The sequence below is a fragment of the Hetaerina americana genome, unplaced genomic scaffold (assembly GCF_022747635.1).
Source record: "Hetaerina americana unplaced genomic scaffold, ioHetAmer1.1.p SCAF_4, whole genome shotgun sequence".
Classification (NCBI taxonomy): Eukaryota; Metazoa; Arthropoda; class Insecta; order Odonata; family Calopterygidae; genus Hetaerina; species Hetaerina americana.
The window spans coordinates 17380895-17402581 of NW_027286985.1; the positions used below are offsets into that span (position 1 = coordinate 17380895).

Genomic DNA, 21687 nt, shown 5'->3' on the forward strand with positions numbered 1-21687 from the left:
TCACAGCAGCTGCAGTGCTCTGTATTGAAATATCCATAAAAAAGGTATGCAGACATGTTAATCAATGAAGTGGCAATTTTGCAATAACTTAAAGCTGATTACAATGTTGGTTTAAATTGCAGTTGGGTATTAAAATATACAATTTTAGAATTTCAGAAAAATGGTGGTTTTGTAAAGCCTTTGAATGCTAAATAATTCATAAATTCTTCCCAAAAAGCAGGTAAGTACCAACCCACTTTCTTGCTCTGCATTTGTCTATGTTATGATTTCAGTTTGGGGCTAAGATATGTTATATTACATTTCACCCATACTTTATATTTCATTATCCTTATATTAAAGTCCAGCGGGTAGTGTGTTGGGCTACAGGGAAGACAAGTGTGGTCTCCCTCAGATTTGTCCAAGTTTTGTGATTTTCAGATACCAGATCCTGGGAAAAGCTCAGGCACAACAGGGAATAAGGAACTGCCCCCCCCCCCTCCCTGGTGTGTTAATTTCACATGCTGTTGGGTTTAGTACTAGTTGTGCTCTTCCCCCAACTGTTAAATCAAACTTTGGGTTGGTAACTGTTGTTTGGTTTACTTTTATTCTTGATTTAATATATGCTCATGTTTAAGGCATTGTTACATGCCAAGGACACAAAGCATTATGGATTGCTGAAAATACATATATGCACATAAATGCTAGCGGAGAAAGGGTTAAATGAAGTATACAGTGAGAATTTTCTACATAAAATTATCAAGCTTATGGTACTTTGGCTACCACATGGGTCTCATAGTTTACATATTTGTTTCTCCTTCATACAGAGCCTCTAAAATCAATACTGGATGCATTGCAAAAAGGCTAATCACACATTTTGGCATTCTGAATTTTATGGAACTCTTCTATAGTGTTATCAGGTTTTCAATACTAACAATTTTCAATGCGGAAGAATATTTTTAAAACTTCTGAATTTATGGATTTCTTTGAGTTATGTTTCCTAAGAAGTTCATGCACATAAAGAAGATATAAAAAATAGTCTACCCCTAATTTACTTGAACTCAGGAATGAGATCATTTCAGTTCACAAGTCTTATAAAGCTCCCAGAAATGAATTAAAAGAAGACTACTAACCAAATTAAGAAAAATACATAGCTGAAATAATAAAAGCTTAAAAAAGCTAACAATCAGTATATAGTGTCAATGATGAAAATACACCAAAGGCAGTTCAAACAGTTATTAAAAGATAAACAGGTATGAAAAAACTGCTAGTGCCCTACCTCTCCAATCCATTACTTAGACAAAGTTTTCATTCAAGCTGTGGAGAATATTATATCTTCATATACTCTTGGAAAAGATAAGGCACAAATTATGCTAATAAGGCATATCATCAATAAAAACCACCTTAAATGCATATGGTAACTCTTAGTAAAATCTTCAAAATATTTAAATTCCTCAAGAGCTCCAATATTAAGGTGGGCACTTATTGAGAATATTCTTAAGAGGTTAAATAAATTTATTTTCAAACAACATGTTATTATATTCAATGTTTGTACAGTATCTGGTATCTTCCATATTCCTCTTAAACAAGAGTTAATCCTATATTTAAGAAAGGTGCTATGGATGACCCTATGTAGCATCATTGTATCTCAGTTTTCAGGAAAATTTGGGAATTAATAATTCCTAGTCTTGTATGCATGGAGATGCAACTTTCCTGCATGATTTACCAGCCCTACAGCCAAGCTGATTTTGCCAAAAATTCTCATTTTGACTAACAAATGATTTGTTTAAATCTAGATAAAAGGCAGCAATTAATTAGTATCCTATTATCATTATTATATTTATGTATTACAATAAGTATCCTTTCTATCTAATGAAATGAAACCTGTCAAACTGCTAGGCCTGTAGAAAATCTTGACTCAAAACTGAGCTAGAGCTCCCATTTCTCTTAGATCCACAAGAATTAATTTAAAACTCTTCTGTTCAAAGGAAGCTAAACATGATAATACCTTTTGAGTAACTGTCATCCATATACTATGCTCTCTTCAACGGTCACCTTGATTATAACCTAGAAATTTGGAGACATTCTCCTGATGTGAAATTGGTTTTTCCTATAAAGAAGACTACCAGGATATTAACCCACTCTACACCTCTGTAGAACTCTGGTTATTAGAGCTACTGTGTTGACACCATATAGCATGTAGTGTTCTCCTTTGTGTAAGATAATCTTCATTTATTATCCATGGGGTGTGAATTGCATGACTATATCACTAAAAAAAATTGGTTTTCTCAGGTAAACTAGCATTCTTGTGTACCAATGTAGATTGACAAAATCCCATCTATCCATGAATATCATAGATATTCAATTATTTATTCACTTTCCAATGCCAGCAAGACTAGCTCCCACTGCCAGATTCAAAAGGTTATACACACATCTAGTGTATTATACTCAGTTTATGAAATGATTTTCTCATCCTGCTAATCATCTTATATTTTTTATGTCCCATATCCCTTTGTGTTTATTTGGTACTGCTCATAATATGAAAGATTAATGATAAATAAATATTATGCATTATCATTCATAGCTAATGGTACAATATGCCAAAAATCTTTCTAGAGAATAAGTAAATCCGGACCTACCTATGTACTTACATGGATGTCAACAAATAGAATACTACTAAAGATATAATCAATTGGCAAATTTTGGTTTGCATATCTCCTAATCAAGGGACATGGTAGTTCAGGCGTAGAGCATTGGACTACTGACAGGAGGGCCTGGGTTCGATTTCTAGGCACACCTTAACGGGCACCCTCAGCTTCACCCAAGCTGTGTTATTATTGGGTACTAGAACTTTCTAAGAAATCATTGGCAGCACAGGAAAAGGATCTCCCCCCACCCTTCCCTGATATGTGAATTTCACATATCATTGGGCTCAGTACTGGGTGAACTATACCATCACCTATCAAACCAACCTCTGGGTTGATAACTGCTTTATGGTTTTGTCCTTTGGCATTTAACACCATTAAAAGAACATTATGAAATGCATATACTTGTGAAAAATGGCAGGAGAGTTACTATCCCCAAGCCATATGGCTACATCCTCAATATTTGGAATACATGCTGAAACTGCCACAAAGCGCACAGGTAGAGTTGATATATCTGCTGAACCCATATGGTCTCCTTCTTTATCTTCACATTCTTTCTTCATGAAAGCAGCTTGGTGCATCCGAAAATCATGAAGTATGGTACCCTGAACAGTTTTCATTCTACTGACAACAGCTTCCATTGTTGGGCCTCTAGTTTCATCATTCAAAAGATGTACCTATTTATAAATGAATAAACAGATAGAAAACAGTATGGCCAGAAAAAAAACAGAGTCATACAATTCTCTATTATGCTAAAAATATATGTAACTGACAATTTATTCAGTGAAAACAATATGCAATGTCAGGATTCATTCCCAGGTTAATAATTAGATCCAAATATTATGGCATATAACATGGATAATAAATTGAAATCCCAGTGTAATAAAAATTTGAAGCAAACCTCGTCAATGAGTATGAGTTTCACAACTTGCATAAGATGTTTATTATCTTTCCATTTTCGGGTCAATGAGTCCCACTTTTCTGGAGTTGTTATAATAAGATGATAATGTTGGAGCATTGAATATTCAGATGAATCTGTATCTCCAGTAACTTCAAGAGCTCTCAGACCATACTGAGAGAATTTCATGGACCAATCATTATACTTCTCTGTGCAAAGAGCTTTAATTGGTGCAACTGGTTGAAATAAAATATATATCAGTATAGAGTCATAAATGATGATGAGTCTTTGTACCTGAGCTTTCTGAGGCATGTAAAGGTTATGAATAAGTCTCCTAACCCTCAAATCTATCATTGATTCCACCAATTTAACCTATTCAATAGCTTTTCAAAATCTTCAAAAAGTACAAATACATCCTGATTGCATTCTATGTTCCTCTCTATTTGACCTCATAATGGCAATGGCATCATTTGTGCCTCTCTTCTTCCTGAACCCAAACTGATCATCCCCTAAGTAATCATTTTCCGTGCTCTCCATCCTTTTATTAATGATCCTTAGTGCCAATTTTTATAATATTAATTTCACATGCATCCAAGGTTGTTCTGAAATCATCAATAGAAGTTTACATAAAGCACAAAAACTACCTAGGGAAATAATGCTTTGGTTTAAAAATAGGAACTCGTGAAGCCATTGTGTTAATGGGAGAGTTAGTAGAGAAGAATATAGAGTATAATCAGGACGTCTTGAGGTGCTTCATGCATTTTGAGAATACATTCAATCATTTAGTGGACAAAGTAAGTGAAAGTATTTTTGAATATATGAGTACATTGAGCAGTTAGGTGACATATTTGAAAGCTGTATATGAATAATGTGCAAAGTGCAAGGGAAGCAGAGGGAGAAGGAGGTCGGGCAGTGATGGTTAAAGGAGTGCAAGAGACAGATAAGAGCTGCCCGTTATCACTGGTATTTCTTCACGTACACATAAGCTGAAGAAATGTTAAGGATGGCATGGGATTTCTTTAATTGGAATTAAATATGGGTGGCAAGGTGATTAAGTATGATTTGCAGATAATCAAGCAATAGTTAGACAGCCAAGGTATTGAACTTTTTCTTGAGTGATTATGGGAGGGATGAAATAGTTTAGGATAAAATTAACCACAACAGAGTTAAAGAAATTAGATTCTTAAGAAGAAGGAAGGAGATTTAAACATATATATACAAGGGAATAAACTAGAGCATGTGTAGTAGTTTACATATTTTGGTAATATTTCATATGACAGCTTGCAAAGCAGGGGTAAATTAAGGAAAGAATTGCATTGCAAAAAGAAGCATTTCCAAGAAGAAGAGAATTTTCACAGGTAAAACAGAGTGAAATTGTGAGAAAAAAAGATTAGTATGAGGTTTGATATGGAAAATATTGCAGTATGGATGTGAAACCTAGTATTTGAGGCAAAAAGGATAAGCATAAATCAGAAACTTTTGAGGAGTGGTAATGGTAAAGAATATAGAAAATATTGGATCAAAGAGAGGAAGTTGATGGGGCAAATATAAATAGGTAGAAAAAGAGTGAAGTGGAAACATTGAAGGTGGTAGTATATTGAAGACTTTGATAGGAGGAAGTCTGTGAGGTAGGCATGGTAGAGAAGGGAAGAAAATAGGCTTTTTCAGTATAAGGATGGCAGGTTTCAATAAAATCTCTACAGCTTAAAAATCAATTAGAAAATAGCCTTAACAACTTACCATATACAATTTTAATGTCTCCTCCATAGCTTTTAGTTTCCAGTTTCATTAGCAAACTCACAATTGCCAACTCAAAAACAGCAGTCTTTCCAGAACCTGTTGGTGCTGCCACAACCAATGATTTATCTAAGAAAGATGCAATGTTAATTCAACCCATTTCTATAAACTTTTAACATTACCAAATGGTTAATGAAATTGGCCTTTTCACCAGCCTTCAGACTTAGTACGATTTCCCAAGTATTGCAATTATTAACACATATTAGTGAGTATAACATACAGAAATACTATCTAGAATTTGACATGGTAAATTCAATCTCCATTAATGTAATATTACTTATAACAACATATACTATAATGTGCTTGCTAATGCTTACTCTTAAGAAACTAATTCATTCAGCATACAATTCAATTTATAATAGGTCACACAAGTAGGTACACTCCTAGCTAGTAGAGTAATTGTTTACTGGGCTTTTCTTACCATTTTTACTCAATTTAATTCCTACATATCGACTATTACTATATTTGTGCTGCAGAACTAATGAGAAATTTCAAATTATAATCTTAATCAGCTTCGAAATTACGTACAGAAAGGAGCCATATACATTTATTTTTTTATTATCTATGAGTATCAGTTTTCCACTTACCTGAATACAACACGTCATCAAGTACTCTAGATTGAACCTCATTGAAGTGTTGATAACATGAAAATACATCACGAAATTTTTCAGCTGTAAACTATTAAGAAATTACACAATAATAATATGGAGAATTACTCATTGAAAAGCATTTTGTTCATTTTTTTATGTTATATCAAGGATACGAATTTCGGTTTTAGAACGAAATGTGTAAACTGAGTCAGCTAATTCAAGATGGTCACTTAGATCTGAATGGTTAAACTTTGGCATTATGCTATAATGAAGATACAGTCAATCATATGTTTCTAAGAATCAAGAGTTTGAATTTTTAAAAATCTCTTTGACTGTCTGGTATTCAAGTTTTCCGGGCGATATCACAAAGACGATTGCTAGTCATCCCTTGTATAGATCGATATGATAGAAATATTGAGTACACAAGAAGGAATATATTTCACATTATAATTTATATAATATATTTATTTTTTATAATTTTCATAGTTTCGTGTAATATAAAATATTTAATTATTAACAGCAAGTCTAATTATATAGACAAGCGAAAATTATTTGTAGGCATAAAATATCGATAGGTCGATTTTAAAAATCGTCATCACTTGAAATTTCGCGCAATTGGCAATTGGGTGATTGAGGCAAGGTAAACATTCACGTTTGAGGCAATCTAAGTTCAAGGAATTAATTAGTTGTATTTTTTCATCAATATTTGGTTCTGTCAAATTCAGGGACACCATGAGAACGAAAAATGCGAAGGTAACATATTTTATTTAGAATCTTAAAGTTAGTGTTTATTGTTTCTAGTTTCATATTCGTGTTTTCAGACCTCAAGTGTGCGAAAGGCATTATGCACGCTTGAGCCTAACACGAGAGACAAAGAAAATGTTGGATTTGGACCGGCTTCCACAAGCAAGGCAGCAATCGTTAAAAGGTTGGTTCGCAATGCATGCAATCCACTTCTTGGACAAGAATTTTGAAATAGAAGGTGATACTTCTTAATTTACTTTAGCAATGCAAAGGAAAAACTTCACTCTCCGAAAAAGGACGCTTTTGGTAGAACAGAATCAAAGGATGTGCAGAATTCATCAGCTCAAACGGAAGTTGCACCTCAGATTGATGTTAACGATCTTATTTCCCCTGGTAAGCTTATTAATGAGTTGATTTTTACGAGTTTGTTTGAGCAGCTATTAAGTATATTATCTTCCAGACGGCCCCAGTGAAGGATATTGGAAAATTCTAGCCGAGCAGCGCCTCAAGGCTCTGGAAAAAACATTGAAAGAAAACGAAGAATTGCATTACAGAGTGGAAGCTCTAGAAAAGCAGAAGAAAGCGTACCGGGAAATGTTGGATGAGACCACGGCTCTAGTTTCTGTTTTACAGGTACTTGTACTTATTGACGCTAATTCATTGACTTGCTTTTATTAATTATTGTTCAGTAATTTACATTTTTTTCGCAGGAAATGATTGGACAGGATGATGAAAATCCATCTGTTGAAGAGCACTCGAATTAATTTTGTCTGTGCAAGAAAATATGTTTACTTATTTAACCAAACTGCAATGTAGCAGCTAATTTTGTAATATTTTATCAATTCGGTGACATTTAATAAAAATAACAAAAGATTAGCGTGGTATCATTCAATTGTTTACCAACGCGAATTTGAACTAGTTTCCCAGTTTTCTCTAACGGTCAATCATTAATAGAATTATTATAATGGATCGGAGATATCAGAGATTTCGTGGTCGGTATGCCGTGAATTAGATTGGTTACTCTGGTGTAATGTCGATAATTACCATTTGTTTACAATTTCAGGGATTCAGCAAACAATCCCGAGTATGATGCAGAACAGAGATGAAATTCATAGCATAAATGCTTCGATAAGGTAGATTTAGATTTAAAACCAATCATCTATAATGAGAGGATTAATAGGGACGTTACTGACTTCTTAAATGAAATGAACCGATCTCGTGACCGAAGAATTAATTGGCCAACAGGGACTTAGACCCTCATATTTCGTAACAATTAGTTTTTCAATTCTGGGGTAAAATGCACAACTTTGGTCGGGGGTTTTTTGAATTCTCTAAAATGAAGCTTAATTTTATGTGGCATGCAGTCACAAAGTTATAATATTTAAAAAAAACCCCTTAGTTACATATAATTACTTACGGTGAATGTTGAAAACAAAAAATCGTATTTGCATTTACCATTATTTATTAATTGACCAATAGAAATCGTGGTCATTTATGCTGGAAATTTAATCGTGGGTGATCCCTGGCGTTAAGTTATTGCTTATTAGAATTCATGAATTTTCTCAATGATTGCATAATTGTAAAAGCATTTTTCATGATTGTGCATTCAACTGGCAAATTGTTGCCAATAGGTTCACAGCCTAATGTCTTGCTGCAAATAGAAATTACACTGTTAAGTGCTCTCCATATGGCATCGAAGTCTAAACTTAAATGTCAATAAAAAAATCCCTTGCCTGTATATGAAACTCGTTCCTTAGCTTGAATCCTCACACTTAATGCCTAATACTTGGCATGTGTGATGCAATAGCCAACTCTGGCTGAATCCCGGTTTTCTTGAACACGTAATGATATTAGCCATGGGGACTTGGTCGTCATTAATCTGGGGCGTTGTATTGTGTTAGCATTTTATGGTCGGGTGAAATGTGAGACTTTTTTGGTGAATGATTTGAAAATGTTTGTGATGGGAGAACTGAACTGCATTCTTTCATTGTTAAAATTATACATGTATATGGTGTTGTTCTCTATATAATAATCATGCATAGTTAGCTTTCTTTAGTCCAATGACTTCAGGTGTTGGAAACCCAGGTGTGTATTGTCAGCAACAAAGTGCCATGAACACACCTAGAATGACACCATACAAAGTGCCATTTCAGCGTAGGCAATTGGCAGAACCTCTATATGCAGATTCTGCTCCAGTGATTATCCCTCAGCCTCTTCAACTATCTTCACCGTATGGATTGGGGCCCATTTTTAGAGGAACTACTGGCCTGTATATGCCCACCTATCAACAAAATCTCAATGAATTGCCTAATATTGACAATTCTAATGGCATGTGTTTTCGAGAAGAAATCATAATGAAAAATGAGCAAGATGCATATGTGACTGGCCTCACCTCAAGTCCTCCTAACCATCCATTACCAAGAGATGAGCCAAAAGTTTTAAATATTAACACACCTATTCTTAAAGCAAAAGAAATCATTCAAAACCCAATATCAGGCAAAGTGGAGTCCAAGGTGTAAATTTATTTAAGTTGTTGGGAAAGTAAAGAAAAATTTGTTCTTAAATCAATACTGTAACTCAATTTAAATTTTTTGTTCGTTTTTAGCCTAGCAGTTCCAAATACAATCAAAATGAAATCAAAAAGGAAACACAAATGAGTAGCCCTGCGGCAAAGGTATGCTTTCAATTAATTGGCTTTAATGATGTCTCTTAAAGTTACTTTAATGTAATTCTTTGCTACTGTGAAAAGAATGTATGAGGCCATACTTAGCTCAGAAGTATTTGGAATTCCCCCGCAGTTCGTCTTGGTAGGTAACAGTTTCACTGGCATCTTTAGGTTTGAAGGCTTCAGACCTGTGTGCTAAAGAAGAAGTGGAGGAATTATTGAAAGGTTGTAGGATATTTGAAGAGTGTGACGGGTGGAAGAATGTTGGATAATCTGGGCAGGGGAAGGGAAAGAATAGGTTTTTAGACAGTATAAGGTTATGAAAAAATAATTTAGGGAACACAAGAGGAAGCTGTGACATGTAAAGTAAATGGTCATTAGGGGGCCATTCAAAGCCTACATATAAAAGGACCTGAATAAATGTGGGAGATTCTGACAATTCTGGGGCCGCCTTCATAGATCAAACCAGTCATCCATAAAGGAAAACTGTGTGTGCATTGAACCATCCTCAATTTCTTGGCATGGTCCAACTCATTTGTTTGCAGCTGTGTATAGTGTAGGATCATGCCCGTTAAGACCTTTTATTTTGTTATGTTAGGGGAAAAATAGTTTGACTCATTTTTGAGATACTTCAAAATTATTATTTTCTCTATTTAGAAAGGAGCTGTGGGTTCAAAGATGAGCCTTTTACTAATTACAATATTTACTGTCTCATTTCTTACTTATAAAATGCATTGTATCAGCCTAGTATCAAAATATTTCACTTTTTTGTACTTTTTGCATTGTAAACTGAAATTCATGTGCAGTTATATTTTTGATGGAACTTAGTAGTTATTATAAAATTAATATTTGCAAATTATTCTCAAGTTCTAACAATGTATGCAAAGTGGTTCTTTACTAGAATACTTTAGAATTTTTACAGATATTCAATTGCAAAACATTTATAATATCTACATTTTTATTAATTAGCTTTTTTGCATGTGGATGTTATGTTGAAAGGCACATGAGTAGCTGGAGTACAGATTGAGAATTTGTGGTGAAAGTTATTAAATCAGATTTTAATCAATCCAAGTTTTATTCAGCCAGTCAGCCAAGGGATAGCAGTAATTACTGAGCACATTGCAGAATCAGTTTGATTGGTTTGGGAGGAGCATAAATGAAAACAAAATTAGGTTTTCACTACTTAGGAAGGCTAAGATAAGCATTGAAAACTATGGGGCATAAACTAGAGAAGGTGAAACAGTTCACCTATTTAGGAAGTACTGGACTATTTCTAGGTTGTCACAAGTTTGTGATGAAACAGAAATCCCGGTCAAGGCAAATGATTTTTACACTCTGAAATTGTTCCATTGAAACAGAAAGTATTTAAGAGGGTAGAAAAGTAGTAAGAATATTAAAAGTTTTTAATTATCTAAAAATGCTTTTTCAAAAAGGAGGCAGTTGATGGCAGGGACCATGAGTAATAATTTAAAGTGAAGACTAATGAAACCTTAATATGGAACATTGTACCATATGGTGTGGAAACTTGGTGTTAAAGCATTTGAATAACAATAGACTAGAGGCTTTTGATATATGGGCGTGTAGGAAAATGGAAAAAGTGAAATGGCCTGAAATAAAAACAGAGATTTTAGGCATGGTGGTATAGGAGAGAAGATTGTTGGGGGAAATTCAAAGAATGCAGGAAAAATGATGTATGGCATATTGAGTGGCACTGAACTGTTGAGGAAGGTTGAATGTTCAGTAGACAAGGCAGGGGGTGAGAAGCCAGTATGTGAATTTTAAGAATGTGTTATGCAGGTTTTAGAGTATTTATTTAGTCTTGCGTTAAGTGGAGCTTAGATATGTACCATAGCATTTGATCCATCAAAGACCTATTTTGAATGGTAGATTACTCTCGATTGTAATAATTATGTTTAAATAAATTTGAAAAATTAAATGAACAGTACATTGAAATGAAGGGATATGAAATCAAGTGTCATGTGCATATATCATAGTAGCCAGGTCAGGTGTAATTTAGGAAGTAATAATGAATGTTTCTTAATGGATTTGGAAAAGTTTGTTTTCTTTAAGATTGACCATAATGTAGTACCAATCCTGTTGAATGAAATACTTGCTTAAGTTTGATGTACAGGATATATTTTCCAAACATTTGCCACATCAAATAATATTTGCCGGTAATGAAGTAGTCACTGAATGTAGGGTGTCTGCCTCGATTCCAGTTGATTTTTCTGGACACTACCTACTATCCCCATTTTCTGGATAGATAACTTTGATGGCAGCCACAGAGGAAGAAACTGTCAAATTGGATTTGTATATGTCACCTGCTTTAAGATTTACTAATTGAAATGTACTTGAATCTATTACCTTACTGTTGAAGAGTATTTCCTGGAAATTAGTTAGACACAATACATTTATTCCATAGGATCCAATAGCCATGCAAGGAAATGTATGCAACTGAGCTGATAAGAGATGAAATTTCAATTGAATAAGTATTTAGCTGCCATCAGTTCACAAATTAATGGTCACTTCCCTGGTGTTCTCTATATTTAAACATTCAACTGTTTTGATGAGGGTAAAAAAGAAACTTTACATTTCCACTTTGTGAAATATTAAATCTTTATTGTGGAAGTGTAAATTTTCTTTTTTACCCTCATCATGAAGGAATTTCACAAAGTTAAACCTGGAACTGTTATATTCAACAGATTCAGAGAAGTAGTAGTGGAAGTTGGTCATAATGAGAAAAACAAAATTTGCACCTTTCCACAGATTTATTTGTAACGTATAATGCGTTTCAGATCATCAAACCATCTTCAGCTATCAAGAGTGTTGTACCTGAAGATGGTTCGATAAACTGAAATGTATTTTACGTTACGAATAAATCTGTGGAAAGGTGCCAATTTTATTTTTCTCATAATTCAACTGTTACATGCTATCCACTTCTCTTAATACTCTAAGCCTACTACTCGAGTGAGTTGCATTGGAGATCATTGAGGCATTGCCCTAAATATTGTTCAATAATTTAGAGAAAATCTTTATTTTACTTTTAAAAATAATTAATCGTATTTCAACAATGTTTGCTTCCTTATCCTCATAGAGTTTCCTATATTACTTAATGCTGTCTGTGAAGACTCCACAACAATGAATGAGGAATACTAAAGTTTTACTATTATTCTGACCCGTCTAAAATGTGGGATCTTAGGAGTTTAGTTCAATAGTTTCAGCCTCAACTTTGTGGAAGTTCATTTTAATAAATGAAAAAGAAACACTTTGTTCCAATCCACCAATTTATAATAAATGAAAAAGAAACACTTTGTTCCAATCCACCAATTTATTACAGGTACGACTAGTTTCGACGCTACGGCGTCATCCTCAGGTACAAAGTTTAAAGTCACAATCATTGTATATATACTCTCTTCTGGAAAGGGTGGGGGAGTTGTGGGAAGAGGGGGCGGGGAGGGGAGTACGGGGGTAGGTACGAAAGTATGTGGGAGAGGGTAGGAAACACCAGGAAAAGCGTTAGTGAGTGGGGGGGATTGGAAGGTGGGTTAAGAAAGGGGAAATTAGGGGAAAGGGGAGGGGATTAGTAAGCTAGGGATTTCATTGGTCAGTATAATTTGAGTCAATGGCTAATGGGGATAAAGGTACGGGTTAGGAGTCAATGGGAGTTGGGGGGAAGGGGTTATTGGTTCTGTTTTTCTGTTATTGCTAGGGAGGCTTCCAGGAGAGGTGATACGTTTTCAAACAGAATGTCATTGAGTAAAGGATGTTTCTTCATTGTTCTCCGGATCTCCAACTCTTCCTTCTTGTCCATCCTCCTCCCTTTTTCTTCCCGATGTAGTATTTTGGGGATGAAATCGCTGGTGTGATTTTCCTCCCACATTTTCCTCCCACTTTGCCAAACACCTGTGGGAGGAAAATCACACCAGCGATTTCATCCCCAAAATACTACATCGGGAAGAAAAAGGGAGGAGGATGGACAAGAAGGAAGAGTTGGAGATCCGGAGAACAATGAAGAAACATCCTTTACTCAATGACATTCTGTTTGAAAACGTATCACCTCTCCTGGAAGCCTCCCTAGCAATAACAGAAAAACAGAACCAATAACCCCTTCCCCCCAACTCCCATTGACTCCTAACCCGTACCTTTATCCCCATTAGCCATTGACTCAAATTATACTGACCAATGAAATCCCTAGCTTACTAATCCCCTCCCCTTTCCCCTAATTTCCCCTTTCTTAACCCACCTTCCAATCCCCCCCACTCACTAACGCTTTTCCTGGTGTTTCCTACCCTCTCCCACATACTTTCGTACCTACCCCCGTACTCCCCTCCCCGCCCCCTCTTCCCACAACTCCCCCACCCTTTCCAGAAGAGAGTATATATACAATGATTGTGACTTTAAACTTTGTACCTGAGGATGACGCCGTAGCGTCGAAACTAGTCGTACCTGTAATAAATTGGTGGATTGGAACAAAGTGTTTCTTTTTCATTTATTATAAATTGGTGGATTGGAACAAAGTGTTTCTTTTTCATTTATCTTAGGAGTTTATATAACCTTGGAAAGTCACCAATATCTCTACTTCTGTAGTCTTACATTCTCTATTATCAGGAGAATTCCAACAATTAGCTCGGCATTATATGCAAAATAGGTCGTTAAAGTCATGTTACATGGGTGTTTGATGTTATATTTCCCTTATATATGTATATTAGGAACACTGTATTTCCTCTAAAAAATAAGCAATGTTAGTATATGATCTGTTTTGAAAGAGATTGTTTAATACATTTTTTTTTTCAAAATATCTCAAATATTTAGTATAAAAGTTTTCTACATATCATCACCTGGGTAAACCTTAATTTTATAAGATATAAGCTGGGTAATTTATTGTGGCTGTGGAACAACTTTCATGTACATATTACTTTCTGTTAGCAACCATTTGACCCATCAAAAATATCCCTGAGGGTATTGACCGGATCTGTTGAAAAGGTTACTAAATGGGAAAAGATGTGGGAAAATAAAATGGAAAAACCAACCCATTTATTTGAAATAATAGGTAAGTCATTATTTTACTATACCAATTTTTTTGTTTAGTTGCATGCATAAATGTGCAAGATTCATATAATATGTGAGAATTATGTGTAATCATTTATTTTGCATATTTTCATTATGATTTCATTCAGGCACCTGACAGTGTTAAGCACTTCAAATTCACAAAAGATAGCTTATGATTGTCACAAAATATAGATTATAGATGGCTTGCAACTTGAAATTCCATATACAGCCAAAATATAACTTTTTTGTTTGTACCTTAATATGTTACAATTAGGACATGAAAACTGTCTGTTAATGTGGCAAACTTTTGACAAAAATCTTTAACTCTTAATATTATCAAGTTAAATTCTTCAGTGAATAATTTTTAGAAAACTGCTGTGATTTTGATGTTGTCTATATAATGTTACTACATCTAAAACCATATATGTATCTTTGTCATGACTTAGCAGGAAGATGGATATATTTAATAATAATCATCTGGAATCTTACAAATAGATCCTTAACAATTTCACTCCTCCCTACTATTCCTTTCATTGTTTATCCAAAGATAATTCATTTTGTTAATTAATCATTTGACTCCTAATTGTGAAATTCATACATTTGCTATTTTTAAATTGTTTCAGCAATGTGTAACTTCTGTTCCAAGATTATTTACAACTAATTTGGGCTGATAGAAACTCATCACTAAATCACTAATGCAAAATTTAGTCTAAATCGATTTTGTCCCCTTCAAAGTACTCTCTATTTGTTGCTATGCACTTATTTCATCTTCTTTTCCACTGTTTAAAGCACCCTTGGAAGTCCTCAGCAGTTAGGCTTTTTAGTTTTCTTGCCCTTTCTTGCTTTATTGTGTCCACATCTTCCCAGTAATGTCCCTTCATTACATTTTGGGAATAGGATAAAGTCGCAGGGGGTGAGATCTGGCGAATAAGGAGGATGATCAAGGGTAGTGATTGAATTTTTTGCCAGAAACTGGCGAACAATCAATGCTGAATATTCAGGTGCATTGTCATGGTGATATATCCATCCATCATTTTCAGTTAAAATAGTGTGCACTGTTGATTTTCCTAAATTTAATTCATCAGCTATTATTTGGACTGTTTTTTGACGATCGGTAAGTACAAGGGACCGCACACGATCAATTTTGTCGTCAGCACAGGTGGTTGAAGGTCGTTCCGGCCTTGCATCTTGTCAGCAAACTTTAAAATGCTTATTCCACTTGAAAACAGATGTTTTCTTCAGAGCATTATTACCATGAACAGCTCTCAACATTTCAGTAATTTCTTGATAACTTTTACCGCACTTCACCAAAAAACTTGATGCTGATTCGTTACTCTGTGATTTCATCAATTTCCATTTTCGGCAAACTGTAAAAACAAGGACAATAGAAACTAACATAACTGGCACCATACACACAGCTTGATGAGCCGCCAAGCACAGATGGCTCATTGGGTCTCAGACAACTAGCGCCACTAGTGGGCGGGGCTATAGTCTGTGTCATGGCTGCCAGATTGCACCAGTTAGTGCATTTATTGCGTAGGCCACGTATTTACCCCATGTCAATCATTTTTATGAAGAATAACTAAAATAATGTAAATCTAATCTACATAAATGCATGTACAACTGCAATTACCCTGATGATGCCCCAGATTCATGGTTGCAAAGAAAATTAACTTTAAGGAGCTTGCTTCATTTAAGCTTTTGGATTATCCTGGCCCTTATAATCATTTTACAAATTACATAGTTCAATGATAATATAAATTTCATATGAATGTGTTTTTTTGCAGAAAAAAACTATTCATGTAACCATTATCTACTAACACCCCTTGATCATGGAATGGAGGCAATTCCTGGATTTTTCCAAAGCATTTGATTATGTTGACAATAAAATCTTAATCAATTAAGTTAGCAGATATAGCATAAGATGATCAGTTTTTGACTGAATTGAATTTGTACATAACTTATGCAAAAGAATTATAGAAAGAAATACTTTTTATGATATGAAAATGTGTGGAAAATACCTAAGTAGACCTCTAAAATATGGAAAAATTACACATATTACAAGCCTAATTTGATTTTTATTACAATTTGTACTGATGGCATCCATCATGGCTGATATTATGTCATTGATGAATTAAGAATATTATTACCCATTTTGGGGCTAGAATTGATACTTCTATGCATAAATGATTTGCCTGATTACCTTATCGCCATCAATATTTGTTCAGTAATTCATAATACCAATGATACAAATATACTGCAATCTGGTGAATCTTCAAAAAACGTCTTAACTAGTTCTGCAGCTGGTATCACTTAAGTTTATTGCCAGCTGCATTGGCATTAATTTAGAAAAATCAGGAAAAAATAAATTTTTCATTTAAATAAAATAAGTTGGTTTATTTTGTTAGCTATACAAAGAGTCTGTCAAACAGGTTCAAGATTCCTGGGTTTACTTTTAGATGCCAATTTCAACTGAGAGGCACATGTTCATCATTTAGCCAATTAATTGGGTATATGTACACTGCTTCATTTTCAGATGCTTAAAGCAAACTGTTAATTAAGATCTGCTTATTACTAAGTATTTTGATGAACTTGGTCCATAACTCATAGTATGCCATCCTGTGCCTAAAGCATATGCTCTAAGAATTTTCTAGGTAAAAAAAGTAGTTTTCAGAACTTTCAGGAAAATCTCAGCACTCAAATTGTCAGCCTGTAATCAAATCTCTCAAGGTTGTGCCCCTACCATCCATGTACATATATTTTTGCACAATAGTACCAATCTGTAAAAAAGTAATTCAAACCATAGAAATTGCACTATCCATTATTACTCAATAAAGGGAAAATGATTTGCATTCCTTTCCAATTAATTGGGAAAAGACTGCCAATGGGTCAAAAGATATGAGTATGAGAATTTTTAATCTTAAGTCAACATATAAAAGATGTTAGCAGTATCACATCCCTGAAGAGCAGTGGGGAAACATTCCTATTAGGCAAATTGTATTCTTCTGTAAATGGTCATTTTAATGTTACCTACTATATCGCATTAGTTCTAGTATATTTAATGAATTGTACATGCATGTATTTTTCTTTCTTGTACTTTTCTTATGTCTCATGGAAATCTGGACATGAGATAATTCTTTTAATTATAGATTAGTAAAATTTTATCTTATCCTTAGTTAATTAATTTATGTCAGGGGCTCTGCTTGGAATTTCAGGGGTAGGATTAATATCTATCACCATCCCCTCTGTGTTGGATCTTAATCTACTGTGTCACTTTTTATCTTCATTCATTGGACTTTTTTCCATTCCCATTTTCTATAACATCTCTTCCTCCCCATCCATCTCAACCTCTCTACACTCTTCCTCTTCAGAAGGATGTGAAGTTGGGCCTTTGCTCCATTGTACTGGGCACCACTTAAAAAGGCAAATGCATACTGGTATCATATTAAAAGATTTGCATATCCCTTATAATTAACCATAGTACACACACAAATAAGGTTTTGATATTGATTGGCAGATCTTTCCTCCACAATAAACTCATATTACATTGCTGAAATGAAATATATCAATAGCATGGAATAATTTTTCACTGTATTGTAAGTTTAGAGGGTAAACCATGGCTTTAGCACTGTTACTTATATCTTAGCTGTTATCATGAGTAGAAGTATGCAAGATATTCCTGAATGCTAACTTGACAACAAGGAGAAACAGAAAAATTAACTGAAGTGCATTTGCTATCATTTTGTAAAAATAAAATATTTTTTATCTTAATTTCTTACAGCTCCTCTTCTGCAACTGAAGGCTGGTTCAAAAGTAATGGAAAAGCAGGTACTGCTTCGAGAACCAGGTGGCCCTGTTCTTACTGTTGTATATTATGAAATTGATCAAATGGTTCCAAAACTAACTGTAGGAGAACATGTGAGGTATGAAGCTTTTTAGCTACACTCCTTTTAAAATGATTAAGACTCCCACTTACATCTTGATAAAATATCCAAGTTTCCACCAAATCCCAGGGTAATTATATGATTTCATTTTAAACCAAATGTTGAACATTAATGTAATTGAGAGCTTTATTTACCTATATGAAAAAAAGACATTTTTTAAATGACTAAATGTTAGATCAAAATGGTTCCCCTTCCCATTCGGTGTACATAATATACTGAATCGGCAAATTTACTTCAGTAATCCAGCTTAGAAAGTGAACTGGAAAGACAGGTCCATAAGAAATATATCAGTAACTGTTGCGGCTCTTCTTTTACATCCTAGTGTTGCTTAGTGATAAGATAGCTCTTATCCATGACAAGTATATGCATAATCTCTAATGAGTTTTAACCAACACGAGCACATTATTCTTCCTCTACATCTTATGAAATGTCCTCCATCTTTGTCTTTACTTGAACATTTTTCAGTTCCCTGTTAAATTAATATTCCCTGTCATTACTTTAGGTGTGTATGTCGGTCTTTGGGAAAGAGAAGATATCAAGCATTCACAGTCAGGCCAGCAACACAGAAGGAGAAATCTAGTTTGGAGCGCCTCTCTTTTTTATCTCACCAAGCAGTTCAAGAAGCACTCATATCAGCTCCTGAGCCATAAACGTCTTGCAATTAATATGAGAATTATTTATTATGATATTGAACATATATTTGGGTAGTGGTAGTTAGAAAGGAATGGGCAGTGTGTCCATATTAATGCTAATAAATAGTGTTACTTATTTTCTACATTGATGTGTGTTGTTAATATCAATATGTTATTTTGCTCTTGCATTTGAGAAGATTCAAATATCTAATTTAACATATATTTCAGTTGTGAAAGTTGGAAAGGTATGCCTTGTGTTTCCATATTTATGCTACATAATATATACATGGTTACTTGTTTTTTACATTGATTTCTTGTGTGGTGAACATTGATGCGTTATCCTGTTCATAATAATGCTCCAAAATGCTTTGTAAAAATAATATGAAGCAAGCTCATTGGTTTTACAACATTATCTTTTACCTGTCATTGCATTTATGTTACAACATGATTATTTGCTCTTCTATTGAATAAATGTTCTTTTTGAAACAAATTACACCAGTACATATTTCTTAATGTAATGGCAATAGCACCTGTCTAGATTCCAAATTCTGGAGAGTTCGTAGGCTGCCATGCCACATTTCTTTGATTCATAATTTGACTTGATTTCATTGATAGTGATAGCAACATGGACATATTCATAATATTCCTTCCAAATTGGAAATACTGGCCCTGAAATAAGAAAAAGGATGTTTTTGCTCCCAAGGAAAATTAATACATAAATTACTGCTTACATGTATTATTTCATTCAGGCATATAATTTATCTGGCGTGATAAAAATTCAATAGAAACCAAATAATGGCGGAGAAGTTTTTTCACTGCATTCTAATACCTCAGCATTATCTCAAGGTAAATTCACTGAATCAGAGATTGACATGTTCAGATCCCTTCATGATTAAAATGGTGATAAGTGCCAAATCTGAAGTAAATATGTATATTGAATATACATAGCATATGACTATCCACATTGCCTTTGACATCAGTACAATTCATATACATGCTGTATTAATCCAAAAATAGTCCTGTACCTAATTTATGAAGCCCATTTTACTAAATTCACTAATTTTTAGGACATGAAAATATCCTTCTCTTATAATTTATGCCAGCATTTTCTCCACAAAGAGAGTAGAATTAATTCAAAATAAAATAGTCATTACAGCTCCATCTTAGTACTGTCATCTATTGGATCAAAATATTTGCTCTATTGATATCTGTTTTTGGGAATAAGGTTGATAGAGACCACTCTCTAAATTTTATTGAATTGCTGCAAGGAATTTACTGATCGATTTTCACACTTAGTATTTTTTCTGGGTAGACTGATTTGGCAATGTATTCTTTTTTAATATACAGAGTCATATTTTTCATACCTATTTCAATTAAAGTGCCTATATATTTGCCACACAAAAGTTGTTAAGTTCATATCATGGCAATCAATACAAATCCAGGTATGTCCATATTATGGCAAGGTGCTCTTATTGAAACAGCTGATTAAAACATGGCTCTCTTAGTGTATCCTGAGGGTCATCTCTTTCATTGCCAAACTCTTCCTCTTCTAAATATTTATCACCAATTGTCCTCAAAGTATGAATGTAAGGAGCCCACTTCTTTTGAATCAAGGAGATGGAAGATGCAACTAATATGATCCCAGCCAGAATGTATAAGCAACAAGGTGTTAATGACCATGGATGATCAATCCATGCATCCAGAGGGATAACTTTTGATTCAGGAGCTCTAGTCCAAGAAGTCTGGGCTGAATTCCAAACCTATGTAGATAAAAGAAAATCTCATGGTTAAGTAAAATCCAATTTATAAAAATAAGATAATACACAATAATATCAAATATAACTTCAAATAATAATGTGATACCACTGCCAAATCACACATTCATAAATTAAAATTCATTTTATTGTAATATAATTTGCACAAAATCTATTTTTTTTGCACCAACCTTTATAAAGTATATGTCACAGAGCCCTCGGTAAATCATTTTTCATAAAAACTAGACACTAAAGACATCACAAAATTATTTGTTACATGTATGACTATTGTACAGCTTTTCTTAGTAAATATTGGCTTACCAATAGTGGTTCATATTGATTACATTTTATTTAATGCATAATGATTTATTCATTTAAGCATTAGTTCGAACACAGCTCATTTTTGGCCTTTCCATTGGACTATGAACAATCTTAATAATAGATACAATTACAAACACCCAAGCCCTAGGTAGAGATAAATCCACCCAGGTGAGAATCGAACCCATAACCTTTGGATTGGCAGACGAGAACATTACCCTGCTGCCACCGGGGCCAATCATGATTGATAAAACTATAATTGTCTATATTTAATTGAATTTATTATCTTGAAATGACACAAGGATATGCAAAAAATACTGAAGCCTTTGGTGGAAGAAAACCCATGTAGGAAGGAATATTGGACCTACACCTGTGGAATATTTGATAAGGGCACTACCCTACTGCCACATAGGAATCAACGCATTTATTTTCCACAAAGCTTCTGGCATGGTCACCCAACTTGTTTGTCAGATTCTTTCGATGAGCTTAGCAGGATTGAAGTGCATTGAGTAGGAGCAGCGCCTACGGGAGGCTCCTGGAAATAGAATCTGTGCCATTAAGGTTAGGGCTCAAAGAGGTTTTTGGGCCAAGAAAGAGAATGGAGGAAAAAGGTTAGCACTGATTGATGAGTGTATTTTTGAAGTCATATACCTCCCGTGGCAATTCACTTTTAGT

At 34.2% G+C, this 21687-nt stretch overlaps 3 protein-coding genes across 3 annotated transcripts in view; 2 read left to right on the plus strand and 1 right to left on the minus strand.

Moving 5' to 3' along the window:
* The window catches only part of LOC139692086 (probable ATP-dependent DNA helicase HFM1), a 28877-nt gene extending 22713 nt beyond the window's left edge, over positions 1-6164 (minus strand). Inside the window, exons 1-5 of the mRNA XM_071590118.1 lie at positions 6111-6164; positions 5904-5994; positions 5260-5385; positions 3523-3755; positions 3027-3298 (exon numbers count right to left, since the gene is read on the minus strand). Coding sequence (XP_071446219.1) covers positions 3027-3298; positions 3523-3755; positions 5260-5385; positions 5904-5994; positions 6111-6164 — 776 coding nt within the window. The remainder of the gene's footprint in view (positions 1-3026; positions 3299-3522; positions 3756-5259; positions 5386-5903; positions 5995-6110) is intronic.
* Positions 6165-6511: 347 nt separating this feature from the next.
* Positions 6512-7516, plus strand: geminin (geminin DNA replication inhibitor). The gene is made up of 6 exons (XM_071590011.1): positions 6512-6546; positions 6632-6659; positions 6728-6834; positions 6913-7043; positions 7111-7283; positions 7361-7516. The coding sequence occupies exons 2-6, from the start codon at positions 6639-6641 to the stop codon at positions 7412-7414; spliced, it is 486 nt and encodes a 161-aa protein (XP_071446112.1). The 5' UTR covers positions 6512-6546; positions 6632-6638; the 3' UTR covers positions 7415-7516.
* A 6-nt stretch (positions 7517-7522) lies between these two features.
* On the plus strand, positions 7523-19349 carry LOC139692005 (uncharacterized). The gene is made up of 7 exons (XM_071590009.1): positions 7523-7642; positions 7714-7783; positions 8707-9163; positions 9256-9324; positions 14242-14365; positions 18146-18287; positions 18811-19349. Exons 1-7 carry the CDS (start codon positions 7615-7617, stop codon positions 18956-18958), a joined length of 1038 nt encoding a protein of 345 aa, XP_071446110.1. The 5' UTR covers positions 7523-7614; the 3' UTR covers positions 18959-19349.
* The last annotated feature ends 2338 nt before the right edge of the window (positions 19350-21687 follow it).